Source organism: Stylophora pistillata, chromosome 2, assembly GCF_964205215.1.
Source record: "Stylophora pistillata chromosome 2, jaStyPist1.2, whole genome shotgun sequence".
NCBI classification, from domain to species: Eukaryota; Metazoa; Cnidaria; class Anthozoa; order Scleractinia; family Pocilloporidae; genus Stylophora; species Stylophora pistillata.
The window spans coordinates 2,753,697-2,769,700 of NC_142520.1; the positions used below are offsets into that span (position 1 = coordinate 2,753,697).

Sequence of the window (16,004 nt, forward strand, 5' to 3'; positions counted from 1 at the left end):
TTTAAAGGTTGTGTGTAAAAAAAGGAAATGCTGAAAATTGACCGGGATGGTATATCTCGGGTTCCCCTTGAACTCTAAAACGTCAGGGGTATTCTCAGAGTTCACGAGGGCGCAGGGTTATTAATCCTCTATTTAAATCTGTCGCAAATTTCGAGACTTACTGTAGTTGTCTTTCATAACTTTGATCCTAACTTTATTTCACCAGCAGATAAATTGTAATTACCGTGATATCTTGTGGGTGTGATGCAAGGACAGCTGAAGTAACCACTCCCCCTTCCAAAATTGACGAACTGGCCACTTACCATAGTTTAATCATGACCATGATCTTCCTCATTTATTAGCCACTTCATAACTAATATTTATACAGTTTTAACAATATGGTAAGGTAAGGAGACCTCCCATACACCACCAGGCTTATGTGGGAGGCGTTTGTGGATGTGCAGCTTTGCCAATGCATTCATCTTCTTTTTTTTTTTTTTTTTTTTCAAATGTACAGAAGCTAGCTGAATTAGTGATCGCGCAGCTGGGAGAGGTTTCTAAATATCAGGTACTTGGTAGACTATTGTAAATTGTTTAAGATTAGTGCCGCACAGTAAAGTGGTCGATAAAAACTGTCTATTCTTGTGTCATAACTGTGAATTTGACTACTTGCAGGAAACAAACTGAGAAACCTCAATCAATGCTAAGGCGTTAAAATGCAGGACAACTAGAAAACTATGCAAAAAAATAATTGAGAAAGTTGATCTCCGGTATAAAACTCAGAAATATGGCTTTCTATTTTACCTGGAGTGTCAAGCAGTCTTAAATCAAAGCTTTTTACTCTTTCTGCTTTATGAATGTCCTTTAGATAATTGAACTCTCAACCGTATGCTACGCGATGCAGAGTCAGGCTATTAACTATATTGACTGCGGCGTTCAGAGAGCTAAGTAAGATACGAAATTCTTTTTTAATTGTTATTTCAATCTTTCTTTTTTCTTCTCAAAATTGCGATTCTAAACGATCACTTCTGAAACATTTGCAACTTTTTCAGGGGTCTGGAGAAATCATGGCTAGACGATTTAAATACAAAAATTAAACATAAATCTCAATTCTTTCCCCTTCTCCCAACATGGTGACTTCAGTGTCTTTCATTTTTCCTTCATCATTCTGTGTCCCATTGTTTTGTTTTTCCTTCTCTTTTTGTTTGTTCGCCGGACCACTTCCCTTAAGCTTGTACATCTCCTCAAAGTGTGACAGCAAGACAGGGGTAGGGAAACAAAACAGAACAACTATCCCGGATACAGCACATATGGCTCCAATTAATTTACCCGGCGCACCTTTCGGTACCTTGTCCCCATAACCCACTGCGGTCATGGTGATAATCGTCCACCAAAAGGCGTCTGGGATGCTATCAAAGTCATTGTCCTTCGCGTCATTTTCAACGTAGTATATAACGCTCGAAAAGAGAATCACATTGATAATCATAACTGCTAATAGCGATGGCAAGTCTTTTCCACTCATAACTAATGTCTGGGCAAGAACTTTCAAGCCTTTGCTGTAGCGAGAAAGCTTTAGGACTCGTAACACTCTGATGAGGCGAATTATCCTTAAAACCGGAAATGAAGTAATCAGGACACCATCCGCTTCGAAGATAAGAGTGATGTAAAATGGCAAAATGGCTAAAAAGTCGACTAAACCCAAAGCGGAAGTCATAAATTTGACTCGATTTGGAGCAGCAAATAGTCGTAAAACGTATTCAAATGTAAACCATGCTACGTAGACAGTTTCGATCGTTGACCAATAAGTGCCACGCCCTATTACAGTGCAGTGTGTCTCAGTAAGGTTGATGTAGTTATCACCTAGCGAAGTGTTGCTGAGGTCACGTGACAGTATTTGACCGTTGGTATCGTTGTGTAAGGAGCTCGAAGTGACGTTACCACAAACAGTACGCCGATTAAATTTCGGGATAGTCTCAATACAAAATGTTATTGTTGATAATATTATCACAAGTAAACTGAATTTCGCCAGCAAATCCGCCCAGATGGAAGTGTGGGGGTATTCTAAAAGCCTCCACATTTTCCGCTGAATCGGATGTTCGGGCATTTCTTCCTCAACAACTTTCACTTCCTCAGGTTCAATTTCCTGCTTGTATCTCAAGTCAGCTTGATGAAGCTGGAAAAATTTTATCTCTTCTAAAAAACTTTCCCGTGGAACGTGATCTGGACATGATAAAATTCCGCAGGATTGATAGAAAAATAGTATGGAGTCAAAAACAACTTTATCGCGATCAAAACAGTATTCCTTGCTCAGCGAGTTGTAATACTCCCTCCGCTTAATTGGGGAACCGAGCAGTGTTTGAGGGTACTGGGCCAGAGTTTGTTCGTAGGTTTCGAAAACAAGTCCCCTAACGTTGATCCGAATTCTTATTCCTGTATCCGCTGTGGTGACTGACTGTGGGCCATAATGTTCCAACAAACTCTCACCTCTGCCATAGCGCTCTCCATCGTAACCAGAGGCTCGTGTCGATGCGGCTACTGACAGCGCATGCATCACTGCGGGTTATTTCACGACAAGTCTATAGGGACAAATCATAAGAAACTAAAATAAGTTGCTTTTTAGTAACCTTACGGGTAGAACGAAACCCATTTTTAAATTCTATGAGTTCAACATGAAATGGGTTTTTAATGCGCACGAGTGACTACTGCAGCTCTCTATTCCTATTTTTTTATTTTGCAGTTTGTGTTATATTTTCCCTTCCCGTCACTCCTTACGTGCCTTTTAGAAAAGAGACGAGAGGAGACTGGAAACGAATCAGGTATGACAAGAGCCATAATTGTCCCAATTATGGCTCTTGGGTATGACCATTAACATTTTATTCAATTTCAGTAATTTACAGTTTCTGGTACAACGTTCACCTCCCTTATTTTCAGCTTTAAGATTTTCACTCCTTTTGTTATCAGGAGTTAGACGCGAAAAGATCTTGATAAAGACATGCAATAACCAATAAGACCCTTATTTTTTTGTTCATTTCTGTTGGTTTTCGTTTACTTACTAGTAAGAAACAGAATTCTTCTTTGATTTTAAGTGGCGTAACATGAAACGTACTATTTCGTCAATACAATGAATTATTAACTTGATTTCCTGATTGACTTTGATTGACACCAAGTTACGCAATTAAGCCACGTGAATAAGTCTGCTTTCAGTTCAGATGTTTTAGATTCGAAGTGACGGTCATGTTTCGCTGACCTGTCGCGCTGACCCGTATTCTGTTATACCCTGATCTGTTATATCTGTTGCTGACCTGTATACCGTGAAACAATCCTACTAGACATCGCCAAAGAAGTAAGATATCAGTGCTGTAATTCTAGCTAGTAGTTTGACTCGTGTGTTTATGTATCGATAGATCCTGTTCAGTTTCTCAAATGTATTTCATTCTTTTCTCTAGATCGAATAATAATACACTGGAATAAATTATACGATTTGCGTAAGCTAGTTGGATTGCCTGTTTGGTTTATTGGACCACGTACAATAAACCAGTCACCAGTCAGCGGTTACCAACCGCTGACTGGTAACCGCCAGTCAGCGGTTACCAGTCTGACTGGTAACCAGTTGTCAGCGGTTACCAACCGCTGACTGGTAACCGCCGTAACCGCGAGAGAAATTGTACTATATAAAAGTTAAATAAAATTCATTAAGTTGTTTCGTCTTCCTTACTAGTCAGATATTGGAACATAGAGCTTCTCGAAAATTAAAACTAAATTAATTTAGAAACAGTGTGCATGTCAATAAAAGCTAGAATTAGATCGAGTGAAATTGTCATTGCGGTAAAACTAATAAGCATTCTGTATTTAATAACATCTTTGCTCCTCAATGAATTCTTTACATAACAAATTTTACAAAGGACAAGATTTAGATTTTTTTTTTTTACTCGAACAAATGAACGAGAGTGCTTAGCCGAAAGCTGTACCCATGGCATTTAAGAATAGAGTAAACTCACCAAAGCTAGTTTTCATGTCGTTTTTTTTTAATGTGCGTTCAGTTTTATTAACTTGGCATGCGCATAAAGTTGGACAAAATTCTTTTTCTTTAGGGGGATTTAATTGATGAACATACGAGTCCTCCTTCATTATCTTTTTTAAACTTTTTTTTTTTATATTTTCCTTTGATGCCAGTCAAGACACACTAATTATAGCCCTCTCTTACCAAACATATTGCAAACTACGCCCAATGATAAAGTATGTGATGTTTCGCTACTGTGAAAATTCAATTCATTCTTTTATCTGTAAAAATTCGAGCTTGAAACTTCCATACCGATAAAGGAATCATGCTACGTAACCTCATTACGGAATTAAACCCGCAGGAGTAAAGCTGGTGTGATTTGTAAATAGATATTGCACCGATAACAGACTGACGAGAACTCGAAAACAATATAACTGACCTTCGAATAATCGTGTGAGTAAGACGCATAATGCGATTTTAGATAATTACACTGAAGAGTGCGTTTGATAAGTTTCGTAAGCAAGAAAGAAGTCGAAAGCTTTATATAAAACTTATAGGATGAAATTAGTTCTAATCTGATCAAGGCTTTTTACACTTCCTGTTTATACGTTCACTTAAGAATAGAAAGCTTTTTGTTCTCAGACGATCAAAGGACGGTCTGTAGCTGGATTAAACCGCGAGGTTATCGAGCACAAGTAAGCTAGAGGCAATTATAACAGATCTATGTGCTTTCGTTGGAATTAAATAATTTGAGCTTACCTTGGAGTGCGTGAACCACAATTGAAAGAATGCCTATGGTCTTTGTGTTTTTGAATAGTGGTTGGGAAACCTTATTGGCGTCACTTCATCTTTTTGAGCTCGCGTGAGGAGGAGAGTTCCAGTTCTCGATGTAAAAACACGCCCATCAGACGAACCGACTTCAAAATACTTATCTGTAATAAAAATTGAGAGGAGGGAGTCGGTAAGAAAGAAAAACATCGAGAAAATGAGACAAAATAATCGCAGGCGTGTTTAGATTTTCGGAAGTTTAAAAACTATTCAGAAGAGGAACGCATTGGGTGACTTCTCCGAACAGAAACTCAACTCCCTTTGGTAAGCGCAAAGCTGCACTTACATTGACAACCAAGAGATTTCCACGAACCTTTCGTAAGTCTTAAAAACACGTCTTACCAAGTCAAATGTTGTCATCTGAATAAATCAGGTCGTGTATAGTGTTCTATCCTGCTGCGAAAAATTTTAACCGCATCAAGGCTTAACCGCGAATTTTTTTTAGCACGTTCGGTTTTAAAAGACCAGCGCAATGAATCAAGGAAGAAACGTCCTAGCACAGTTTGAAGAATTGGTGCCACCCGTCAAATATTTGCACACAGGTTTGATACTTATCTCGAAGAAAGAAAGACTGGAAAATTCTAGAATCTAGAGACTCCTGTTACAATAGCGGGTCGTTTTCTTTGGAGAGCAAAGTAATAAATGATTAATGGATCAAATTTTTAACGCAGAAACGAAACAAAGGGTGAATGAAGTAAATTGTTTGAGAATTTATTGTAATATAGACTTTATTATCAATACAGTTGGTGTGACACAGGCCGGCGAAAGGCTCAGAAAAAATGAACCGACAACATATATGGAATAGGCGTTGCTCTGGGATCAGTCTCGAATATTTGTGTAAACATGCCCTCATTGGGAATTGTCTTTAATTCAAGATCATTGTTAAATTCTGTCCTAATGAAAAATTTACGAAGCGTTTTATCGATTCGCTCGAGCGAAATAAAGACACAAAAAAGTTGTATTATTCTCGAGTAAGGGGCTAAGTGTTGTCAACGGGTACCAATATGTAACATAACTGGAAAAATAAATGCAATAAAAATTGATCAACGAATGGAACAAATTGTAGGAGATTCTATCAGTGTCATCGATCAATCCATGGTGTCTACACTTTTCTGGATTGTTCGTGGTACGGACAAATGTGATAAAAGATAAGAGTTATTTAGACTAGCAAAAGACAATTGTGTAAATCTTTAAACAGGTGAAACTTTACTTGTACTGTACAAAAAGTTGAAGTTTTGTATGCAAAATTTATTTGGGTCGAAAGGCAATTTAATTTTTCCATGATAGTCGAGCAAACCGATATTTTTGGCAAACAAAATTGAGCTGATTACAATCAACGGAAGTGAAAATGATTTGGAAATGCAAAGTACTTGGTCAGCGGTTTACTTGAACAATGTGCACGTTTGCTTCAGAATCTCAAGAGATCCCGCCGAATAGCACGTAAAGATCACTCCATGCAAAGTCACATTTCTGCTTTTTTATGCACAGTAGTGAAGTAAATGCATAAAGAATGAGATAAACATTCAAGAGCGGGGATTTTTTCCAAACAAAAATTTATCTGAGACTAAAGCCTCGAATCAGGATCCAAACGGTACTTCTCCATTCTTGACTGTGTAGAGTTCTCTTTGAACCAGTTGGAAAAATATGGTGTTCGATATGTCTAGATAATACTCTAGAATTGATGCATTCGTCTACCCTCAGCGTATGATTTCTGGATAATGTTATGATATTTTAGGGAGAAATTGCATTTTCATCTTTTGTGAGAATGAAATGGTTCAAGGGGAAGTTTTTGAACCCCAAAACACAAGCAAAGGACTTATTTTAAAATCTTAATTACTGCTGTAAAATCGATTAGCTACCAAGCTTTGCTTGATAATGATACAAATCGTTCCAGCTGGCTTTAAATTCTTTAATTAACACCTCAATTCAAATCACCTTTAAAATTTTAATTTAAAATTGAAAAATCAAATAAAAGATAAGTCAAAATCAAATCAGATATTAAGGGGAACCCTTTTTTTGTTAACTTGTTCTGTTTACAATTTTTGTTAGCTATGAGATGGTGTGGGTTGAAACACGCTTTAATCAAAGTGTTAGTGGCTAATTACAATCGGACTTCCAAACCATTAGAAAGAAATGATTGCACTGAATTGTTTGCAAGGATGAATAAGTGAAACCAACTCGACGTAAACAAGCATTCATACGAATAACAAACGAAACAGCCAAACTCTAGTCTATTATTGAATTAAGGCTGTTATTCGACGTTCATTCTTTGCGAAGCATTTCTGTAGCGAATGAATTTTGAAGCCATTCAATGAGGCATGAAATGATCGACAGTTCTATTAAGATAGACGATAGAACTTTACCGTGCACTGTCTTATAGCCTCTTATTTACGTTGCAAATAACACGACGTGTCATACTGAATTAAAGCATGCGGTAATACGGACAGCTCTTACTAATATAGCTGCTGGGGGAATTTATGCGGCCGCGGCAGTCTGCAGATACGAGCCCTCACAAAGTCAATATGGCTTGATTTAAATTTCAAAAGCATCACTAAACCATACCGCAGACAAGGTTGTGAACTCGACTTCGTACCACGCAGAGTAAATAAATCACATTAAATATAGTTCTAAAAGTGAATAACTACCGTATTTCCAGGTCATTTTTGTGAGTATTTTCTTATCACAGAACGTGCTGGTTAGTTAAGCGAAATAATTGTCTTGAAAAACATGCCTCTTAAATGTTGCGAAATTAAGTTAATGAGAAAAGTGATGGTGTGATATGCTTCAAATACGATTCTTGTTTGAAACAAGAGTCCGCTCGAAAACAAAAAAATTCCGAAAGAAATTCATTTTCGTTTTCACATTGAATAACGAACATCTTTCTAATTTTTTCCAATTTACAAACCTACTGCCTGCTTTGTACAGCTGCAGCTTTGCCTCGCCAAAAGAATTTTCCTCTTCAATTTCATGCACACAAATTATGGCCCATAATTTAAGTGGAAAACTCTGCACTTTAACAGGCTGCAAAGCAAGATTGTTAAAATCGCCCGAATTACTGAACGAAACTCGAAAAAAAAAAAGACTTTAAATGAAATCAAATAAGAACTTATCGCATCTGCAAAAGTTGCAAACATACTTGAATTTGATACGATTCCTTTTCCTCGTCTCAGACTTTCCGCTAATTTAACACTTAGACTGATTCTTGTTTATTCCCGAAAGGCGACAAATGTTTTATTCACATCCCACCCGTTCGGGTGGCATAAAACTAAATATTCTTCAGGGTTATGATTGGTTGTCACGTTACCATTCTGCCATAGTGACTCGACCGGACCAACACAAACTGATTGCTTCCCATAGCGTTTCCATTATTGGACAAAACTCTGCTCTCGGCACGACAGATTTGTCAAAATTACTACAACTTTTCGTTTAATATTCCTCTTGCAAACAAGCATGATACATTTTCTGCTGTTTTAACAAACAAAAAAGTGCGTCAATATGATGAATTCGTTTCGGTTTTCCAGTCTTTCCATGAAAATAAATTCGTAAATTTGAGACGAAGAACGTGTCACTTAATGACCTCTGATGGAAATTTACAATTAAAACAAAGGACAAAAGTGACATTATGCTGGTGGTAAAACGTAACATGAACCGTAAGGAGTGTCGAAAAAAAATAGCCCTTCTGATCAGGAAAAGTGACATTGCCTCTCTTCCCGCGTTACAACGCAAAAGATCTTTACGCTGCAACAAGATCCTATTTCCCAAAATTAAAAAACAAAAACATAAACAAACAGTAAAACGGATTTAGGAAACTAGATTACAAGATGGAAGTAAACCCAGGAGATTTGCGTGCCAAGAGCCGTGTTTTCAAATTTTACGTCCGTTTTCAACGGTAGGACGTTGATTCGACTCCCGTTAAGAAATCCCGTCTCATGCCGAGCGATCGTCCTCTGTGTTCTAGTTTTTGCACGATTAGCGGTCCACGGCGGTAATTATTATATTTTATAAGAAGACAAAAAAACACTTTTCAGACATGCTTTTAACATATTTATGGTATTCACATAAATTGTTTCGATTACTCTGTCCTCGTATTACAACCATAATGTTCTCTGATACAATAAGATTATCACAAAGCATTGAGCAAAATCCGAATTACATAATTTAAATTTGTGTCACTTCTACTCCAGAGACAAACCTCTCTCCAAAATTTCTCAAACGAAATGGAAAAAGATTAATTGAAGCTATGATTCTCACAGGTGAACTAAAAATTAAACAACTGCAGCGAAGAAGCCTGAAAAAATAAAAATTCAGGTTTCGACGAGATTCCCACCGATGGCTGCCAGGTACGAGTTGGGCGCTACTAAGAACTGAGCTACAGTGCCATGGGAGCAGGGTACATTTTAGTTAGTTCCTCTCTCCCGTGAAGGAAACTGCTGACATGTTTTGTTTGTTTGTGTTTTAATGAAACAAAATGATCGATTTTCATCCGCGGGTCAAATTAAATTTTCATCATTAAAAAGTTATGACTAGGAAAAAATTTTGAAAAAAAGTAAATGGAAACAGAAAGAATCAGCCATTTTATTTCTCTACCAAATAAGCCTACAATTTAGATGTATTCTTTACAATTACGACACTTCAAATTGAGAATCTTAATATATTTGTTTGGCAAGTAGTATGAGAAAAATAAAAGCACATCTCGAGATCAACCCAGACAAATCTGAAATTATTATTTTTTATCTACATTGCCAGTGAATCAGGTATGCAAAATTTTGTGCTGGCATAACTGCCTTTTCCAAAAGGAATGTTTCAATACACTTTCGAAAATACAAATCGCTGTTTCATAATATACAATTCAGTTTTCGCAGCAAACATCGGTAAGATTTTTTTTTCATACACTTTGACTTCTGTATTCTGCTTTCCCGCGCTTTTTACTTACCGTAAATCCTCTAGTAAGCCCCCACGGGGGCTTATTTATTTCAGGTGCCTTAGAGGGGGGGTGGCTTACCAAAGGGTGGGGCTTAATGCAGGGCGATGTTCACTACCAGGATACAATAGGATATGATGTACCGCATTTATTCAAACATGGTTCTCATTTTAAATTTTTTCATTTACCAAATTGGCAGAGTCAATCAATCACCATAATCAATTTTAAATGACAAACTAAAATTAGAGTACTTGAATGAATTTATCGTACTTACTGAAATGAAGTGTTATTCTGAATTTTGCTTTTGAGGGGGACGGGTGGGGGAGCTTAATAGAGGGGGGATTCAATAACTTTCTTCCTCTAAAGAGGAGGGCTAATTAAATGAGTTGGCTTATAAGAGGGGGGCGCTTAATAGAGGATTTACAGTAAGTGTGGTCTGCTTCCCTTTCCACATGCAACATGTTTTCCCGCGTTTTTCACCGGCGCCATATTTCCTTGCTCTTTCCACCAACGAATTGTTTTTCCCACGCTTTTCACCAGTGCCATAATCCTATTTATTTCCACCCACTACATGCTTTCCAGCGTTTTTCACCGACGTCATATTCCCTCGCTCTTTCCACCCGCGACATGCATTCCTACACTTTTCATCGGTAGCATGCATTTCGACACCTTTCAGCTATATCCTTTTTCCCGCACTTTTGCTCTGAGTTTTGTTGGCTCATTATCATCTCATCGCAATCGTCAATGGTTCTGTCTTTGGAAATGAAGGACAATCTCAAGGTGTTTTTGTCATGCGTCCTTAGAAACCAGTGTCAAGTCTCTGAAGTCAAATTGCTGTGAAGCGGGGTGTCTGAGGTTGACTCTGATGCTGTGTTCCTCCATTCTTGATCGTTTTGCTCGTGATCAAACTAGGTGTCGAGGGAACGCTGCCGCTGACCTTGCGGAACGACTGACCTGTAGTATCATGAATTAAAGACATGCTATCACTAAAAGCCGAGTGAGAATAGTATTTCTAGCAAACTTAAACCTTTTTCTTACGTAGGGCCTAAAAAGCGCATTTCCTAAGAGCTAACAGCCAATCATTTAAAATCAACATCCAGCGAACAAGTGGTCAAACGTCAGGCAGAGTCGGGAGGTGACCAATTCTGGTCGGTCACGCTCCGATTTTCCGTCCAAAATTTCAAAGAAATGCACCAGAAACGACTGCTGTCTCGCAAAATGAGCATAAGATTATTGAAACGTTCAGAGAAATGTTTTAAAAGGAAACAAAAGTAGGAGAAAGGAAAATTCAAAGATTAATCAAACACCGGTATCCTTATGATTCTGAGCTCAACCGAAAAAGTTTTATAACATAACCAAAGTAAAGCGCGCGCTCTGATTGGTCAATTTAGCGTCCCCCATTTGCCAATGGGTGTACGCTGCTGACGTGAGCAAATGCAAAGACTATTTTTCCGCGCGCGCTTGTTTTTTCTGGTCGCGTAAGATTTGTTAAATTAAAGGGAACTCTTTAGCTACAATGTATCAATGTTATGTTATAAAACAAATAGTAAACACCACAGCGTACACTATTGAGTTATGGATGCACTTGGGAGGTTTGCTAAGCACTCAAGAAGCTAGAGTCGCTCTTGGCTATCGCCTCGAGCGACTCTTACGCTTCTTTCGTGCTTAGCAACCTCCCGCGTGCATCCATAACTCAATAGTGTACGCTGTGGTGTTTACCATTTGTTAAATACGCTTATAAACACTGTGCTGGATTTAGCTGCTTGCGTTGTTGTTCGTAATTGTGTGAGACAACTTGGTTCTGACAACCTGAAAGCGCGCTTCGTTACAATGTTCGCACATGCGCAGACGTTTGATTGCTGTGTTCATTCGGCGAGACTTACCATTGAAAACAGTATCTGACTCCGGTGCATTTAAGTCAAAAGACTTCAATCTTGAGCGCAATCTGGAATTGCGCTGGATGTTCTTCTCGGGTTTGAAGACCACAATGTAGACTTTTGGTATGAAGATGAAGATTAAAATTGTTGTGGCGCTAATAACAGAGCTAAAAGCCAGAGCAACGGCTTGGAATCCTCCTCCTATCCCATAATACACTGGGACGAACGCGATCCATATCACACACGTTGTGTACATGCAGAAACCAATAAATTTAGCTTCGTTAAAATTCAACGGAGTTTTACGAGTTCTGAACGCGTAATATGTGCAAAATATTATAAGGACAGCATTGTAGCCGAACAAGCTCACCATTCCAACAGTACTTATGTTGCATTTGATAAGTACAAAGTCTTGTTGCTCGTAGGATGGGATGGCTTTTGGTGGCTGGATCAAAAGCTCCGTTATGGCCACGGCAAGCTCTGGAGCAATTATTACAGCAGTAATGAGAAGTTGTGACTTTGGGCTAATGAACGATGGTGCTTTAATACCGCTGAAAATGCGCGCAATTCTATTGGTGCGTACCAATAAGGAAGAATAACACATACAGAAACACAAACCAATTCCGAATCTTTGGATCGCGCAGACAACTTTGCCTGGATTCGACACCATTACGAAAGCAAAACTGTAGCAGAGTAATATTCCAGAAAGAAGGACAATGGATAATTCGCGTCCGGAGGCTTTTATGAGCGGTGTTTGAGCGAATTTAAGAAACACAACACATACAGCGGCAGTGGCAAGAATTCCTAGAGACGCAAATACGCCAACTAAAGCTATCCACACTTCGCTGAGATATACTTCACGTAGGGGTTCACAGCCGTCGAACGTAGCATTTGGCTTAGTTCCTTTATCACATGTTTTGCACGTAAAGTCATTTTCAACGTACGAGTCTGCGTCACAGTCTTCGCATGTCCAGCAGCAGACCGTATCGCGTATGCGCTTTATGGCATGAGGTTCACAAGGCTTTCCACAATGCGATTCAAGGTAGTTATTTGCTCTGTAAAGTTCACGAGGGTCCAACATCAATTTTCCTTGGACCCAGCTTCCCAGTTTCCTATAGTATTCACTGGGAGAGTTTTTAAATAAGTAAACGTCGTACTTCCCAGCACTGTCGCCGTTGGAATCGAATTTCACCGGCCCAGTTGTGCCATTAAAAGACACGTTCCGCAAATACCACAATAGCACAGAGCGATCCAGTGTCTTCATGGCCAAGCAGAGGCTTGGCGCCTGGCCGCAGACATTTCGGTGCATATTATGAAGCGCGTGCGCAAATGAAAACACCGCATCGATGACGAAAGGAACTTTAGCATCGAATCTGTCCAGAGCCGGAACCGAAGAACGATTCACGGGGAAAGAACAACGACGATTCTCGGACAACAAATCGTTCTTAAATTTGCAATTAAAATGCTTCTCCCAGTACTCTTTAAACCAAGGATTTCTTGAGTTGTTCAATGGATTCAGCTTCGAAAAATAATCGTAAAATGGCTCTAATTGTGTCTTAAACGTTTGAAACTCGATGGTAATGGCGCCATCAGCGACATCTTCCAAACCTTCAACATGACGAAGTCTTGTCCCCCAAAAGTCACTCGCCAGCCAAATAAACCGTTTCTTCTCGCCTCGAATCTGCGCTCTTTTAGCGGCTTGGAGCATCGAACGAAGATCCTCAGCATTACAAAACATCGCAACGACGCGGATATCCTTCTCTTTAAGAAATCGAGTTACGATCTTGTCATATTCCTCCTCAGTGAAATCTGGTTCTAATTGTCGATGGTCAGCAATACAAACATTACTCATAACCGAGAATTTTTCCAAGATATGCATTCCTTGTTCACCATAACTGCCGCGCGAATGAACTACGAAGACCGCTGTCCAGTTCATGTATGTAATAATGTCTATCATGGCTCGCGCTTGATAGGAGTCCGGGGGCACAGTTCGCGCGAAGTATTCAAACTTGTCCTTGTCACTCAATTCAGCGCTTGTTGCAGCATAGCTGACTTGTGGGACATCGAACAGACGAAGGAGACTGGCTACCTATGAAGGAAATGATACCTTTGTCATAACCTTAGCGCATTCCCAATATGATTATTACAATCGCAAAGGTACCACCATGAAAACCAAGATCGCGTTATAACCCAAACAAGGGCTGTAGACCTCCCCAAATAGTCGTGTTACCTGTACTGTCGTGCTGCTGTATGATGGCCCCACCACCCCCAACAGAGTAGCTTTTTCCTTCACCCCAGGAACCCCTACTTGGGAGCTGCATATTTCTTCCCTAATTGTAAGTGTGCCGAGCACAAAGTTCAGACACTGTTCTAAAGCAGTGTTTACTGTCCCACAATCGTCGCGAATTTCCATACCCAAGGTTATGTTCGGGAGGAGTGCGCTGTTTCTGTTCACCTTAAAGAGAAAATAAAAGTTAATATTCTGCTAATATTCTAAGTTAAACATGGTCATCGAAGAGCGATGCGAGGAAACTAAACTTTTTATTGTCTGGTGTCGAGTCTGTAAATTACGATCTCAACTGCTTTTTTTTTTTCCCCAAAGTAAAATATTTTATTATTAATACTAATCGCTTTTCGGAGGCCAGTGTGTTATGGTTTAAATAATGTATCTCTGGCTACGTAAGTTTAACTCGTTGCTATTACAATTTGTGTAGTTGTTGTATGTGTGTTCATGTGTGAGCCTGTATAAATTGAATTAAAATTTGTAATATTGTAATTTTGCTATCCCCCTCCCTCGTTAAACTTGGGTGCTTTCGGGGAAAACAATTTAAAATATGTTTAGATAAAAAAAAGAGTTTCGATGAAGTAACATGCAAGTTCCAATCATAGGAAGTTTGAGCTCCATAATAGTAAAACGTTGACTATAGCATGGGCAAATCAGAGCATTGAATCAAGTCACGTGATCGGCGCTTGGCGCCAAAGGCGTGAAAGCACGCTTGACCAAGTCGACCATCTCCGACCATCAATCGATTCCTCAAGAGGAAATAATATCTACAAACCATTTCTTGAACCGAATGCTCCTTTAAATGTTAAATCATTTTTTGTACTTTTACAAATATAATTTGTCAAAATGAAACTCCATTTAAATTATTTGTAAGCCTGATGATACACATATTGAAATACAATCAAAATGTTGATTATGAAAGACCCCAATATCAACAAGCACCAGCTGTGACGTCACAGCGTGACGTCACAGAAAGTAGAGACCCTTTAGGTTAAGCACGATCTGCATCAAAAAAGAAAAAAAATATCTTGCTGTTTTCATTGAAAAGTATTTCAAAGAATTATGTGATCATTAAAGATTGAGTAGAACGTCAGAAAGTGTTCGAATTGAGACAGCTAAGTAGCAAAATATTATAAAGATACGATCGAAATGAAGTCGGTTTGCTTTATGCAATTATGTCTGCCAAATCAGACTAAAGATTTACAAATACTTCAAAAATGCTCCAACAAAGATGTGTCTATCATGAAAATTCAAATAAATCGAGGAATCCGATTCATTAAAAAAGACGTCTTCAGGTTTTTTTTTTTTTCTTTTTTTTTTTTTAACAAACAAAACTAACGTTTATTAATCTTTCTGTCGTGCTTTACGGAATTGTAGTATTCAATAAGCGGATAAAGGTGTAACTTTAAAATGATTAGGAAAAAAATGCATGATTAAAAAGACGAAGAGTGAATTTAGAAAATACATGGCCTAAAATGGTAGGGTTTTTTTTTATCACAGTTAGTGATTTAAAGACGGGAAAAACATTCAATTGTACAATACGATTGTCCGAATTATTGCACTGTAAGATCGAATTCTTATTTAGCTTCAAAACAGCCCACGACGCATTGATTTGTCTCCATTAAAGACTTTTTCTCTCTATCTCACAACAAACCAGAGCTAGATTTGATATTCCTGTAAGCTCTACGTGTAAAAAAAAAAAAAAAAAAAACACACACCATCGTCGAGAACACTTTCGACCGGGGATGATCGATGCAAGCCGTTAGAGATAATCGAACGAACCGAAATCGTTTGCGACATCCAGTGAGAAGAGTTAGAAGAGATCTTTGATTTCCTGAATTTCAGGGATGCAGTATATGTTATCGAGATCCCAGTCTTGACATTTTACTCTATCAATTCAACATGGTGCGAATTAATTGTCGTGAAGGTGGCAGATAGCTGGGATCCAGTTTAAGTGATTAAAAATCACATTCGTTGAACGCGCAAGTACAACATCCAAAACAGATTTTTGAAAAATAAATGAACAAAAATAGAAATATACCTGATCCATTGCGTACAACATGGCCTCCACACGATGAATTCCAACTTGTTCATTTAGTTCGCCGCATAAAGATGATC

At 38.6% G+C, this 16,004-nt stretch overlaps 2 protein-coding genes across 7 annotated transcripts in view; both read right to left on the reverse strand.

Moving 5' to 3' along the window:
* Positions 1-302: 302 nt before the first annotated feature.
* Positions 303-8,031, reverse strand: LOC111326535 (potassium voltage-gated channel subfamily A member 2-like). 6 transcript variants are annotated; one of them, XM_088747599.1, is made up of 4 exons: positions 7,944-8,031; positions 7,717-7,828; positions 4,739-4,911; positions 303-2,555 (listed from the first exon to the last, which is right to left on the reverse strand). In XM_088747599.1, exon 4 carries the CDS (start codon positions 2,528-2,530, stop codon positions 1,073-1,075), a length of 1,458 nt encoding a protein of 485 aa, XP_088603725.1. In that variant the 5' UTR covers positions 2,531-2,555; positions 4,739-4,911; positions 7,717-7,828; positions 7,944-8,031; the 3' UTR covers positions 303-1,072. The 6 variants fall into 6 exon arrangements, with proteins under 6 accessions (XP_088603725.1, XP_088603723.1, XP_088603722.1 ...); XM_088747597.1 differs by having other exon boundaries at positions 7,713-7,828; XM_088747596.1 differs by lacking the exon at positions 7,717-7,828 and having other exon boundaries at positions 7,944-8,015.
* A 1,323-nt stretch (positions 8,032-9,354) lies between these two features.
* The window catches only part of LOC111326601 (metabotropic glutamate receptor 3), a 10,541-nt gene continuing 3,891 nt past the window's right edge, over positions 9,355-16,004 (reverse strand). The window contains exons 2-5 of the mRNA XM_022930627.2: positions 15,928-16,004; positions 13,833-14,057; positions 11,612-13,691; positions 9,355-10,682 (exon numbers count right to left, since the gene is read on the reverse strand). The exon at positions 15,928-16,004 is cut by the window's right edge and continues 305 nt beyond it. Of these exons, the coding sequence (XP_022786362.2) occupies positions 10,555-10,682; positions 11,612-13,691; positions 13,833-14,057; positions 15,928-16,004 (2,510 nt within the window). The 3' untranslated portion in view covers positions 9,355-10,554. The remainder of the gene's footprint in view (positions 10,683-11,611; positions 13,692-13,832; positions 14,058-15,927) is intronic.

Coding starts and splice junctions, on each gene's coding strand:
- LOC111326535 (XM_088747599.1), bottom strand. CDS start 2,530: ATGCATGCGCTGTCAGTAGCCGCATCGACACGAGCCTCTGGTTACGAT.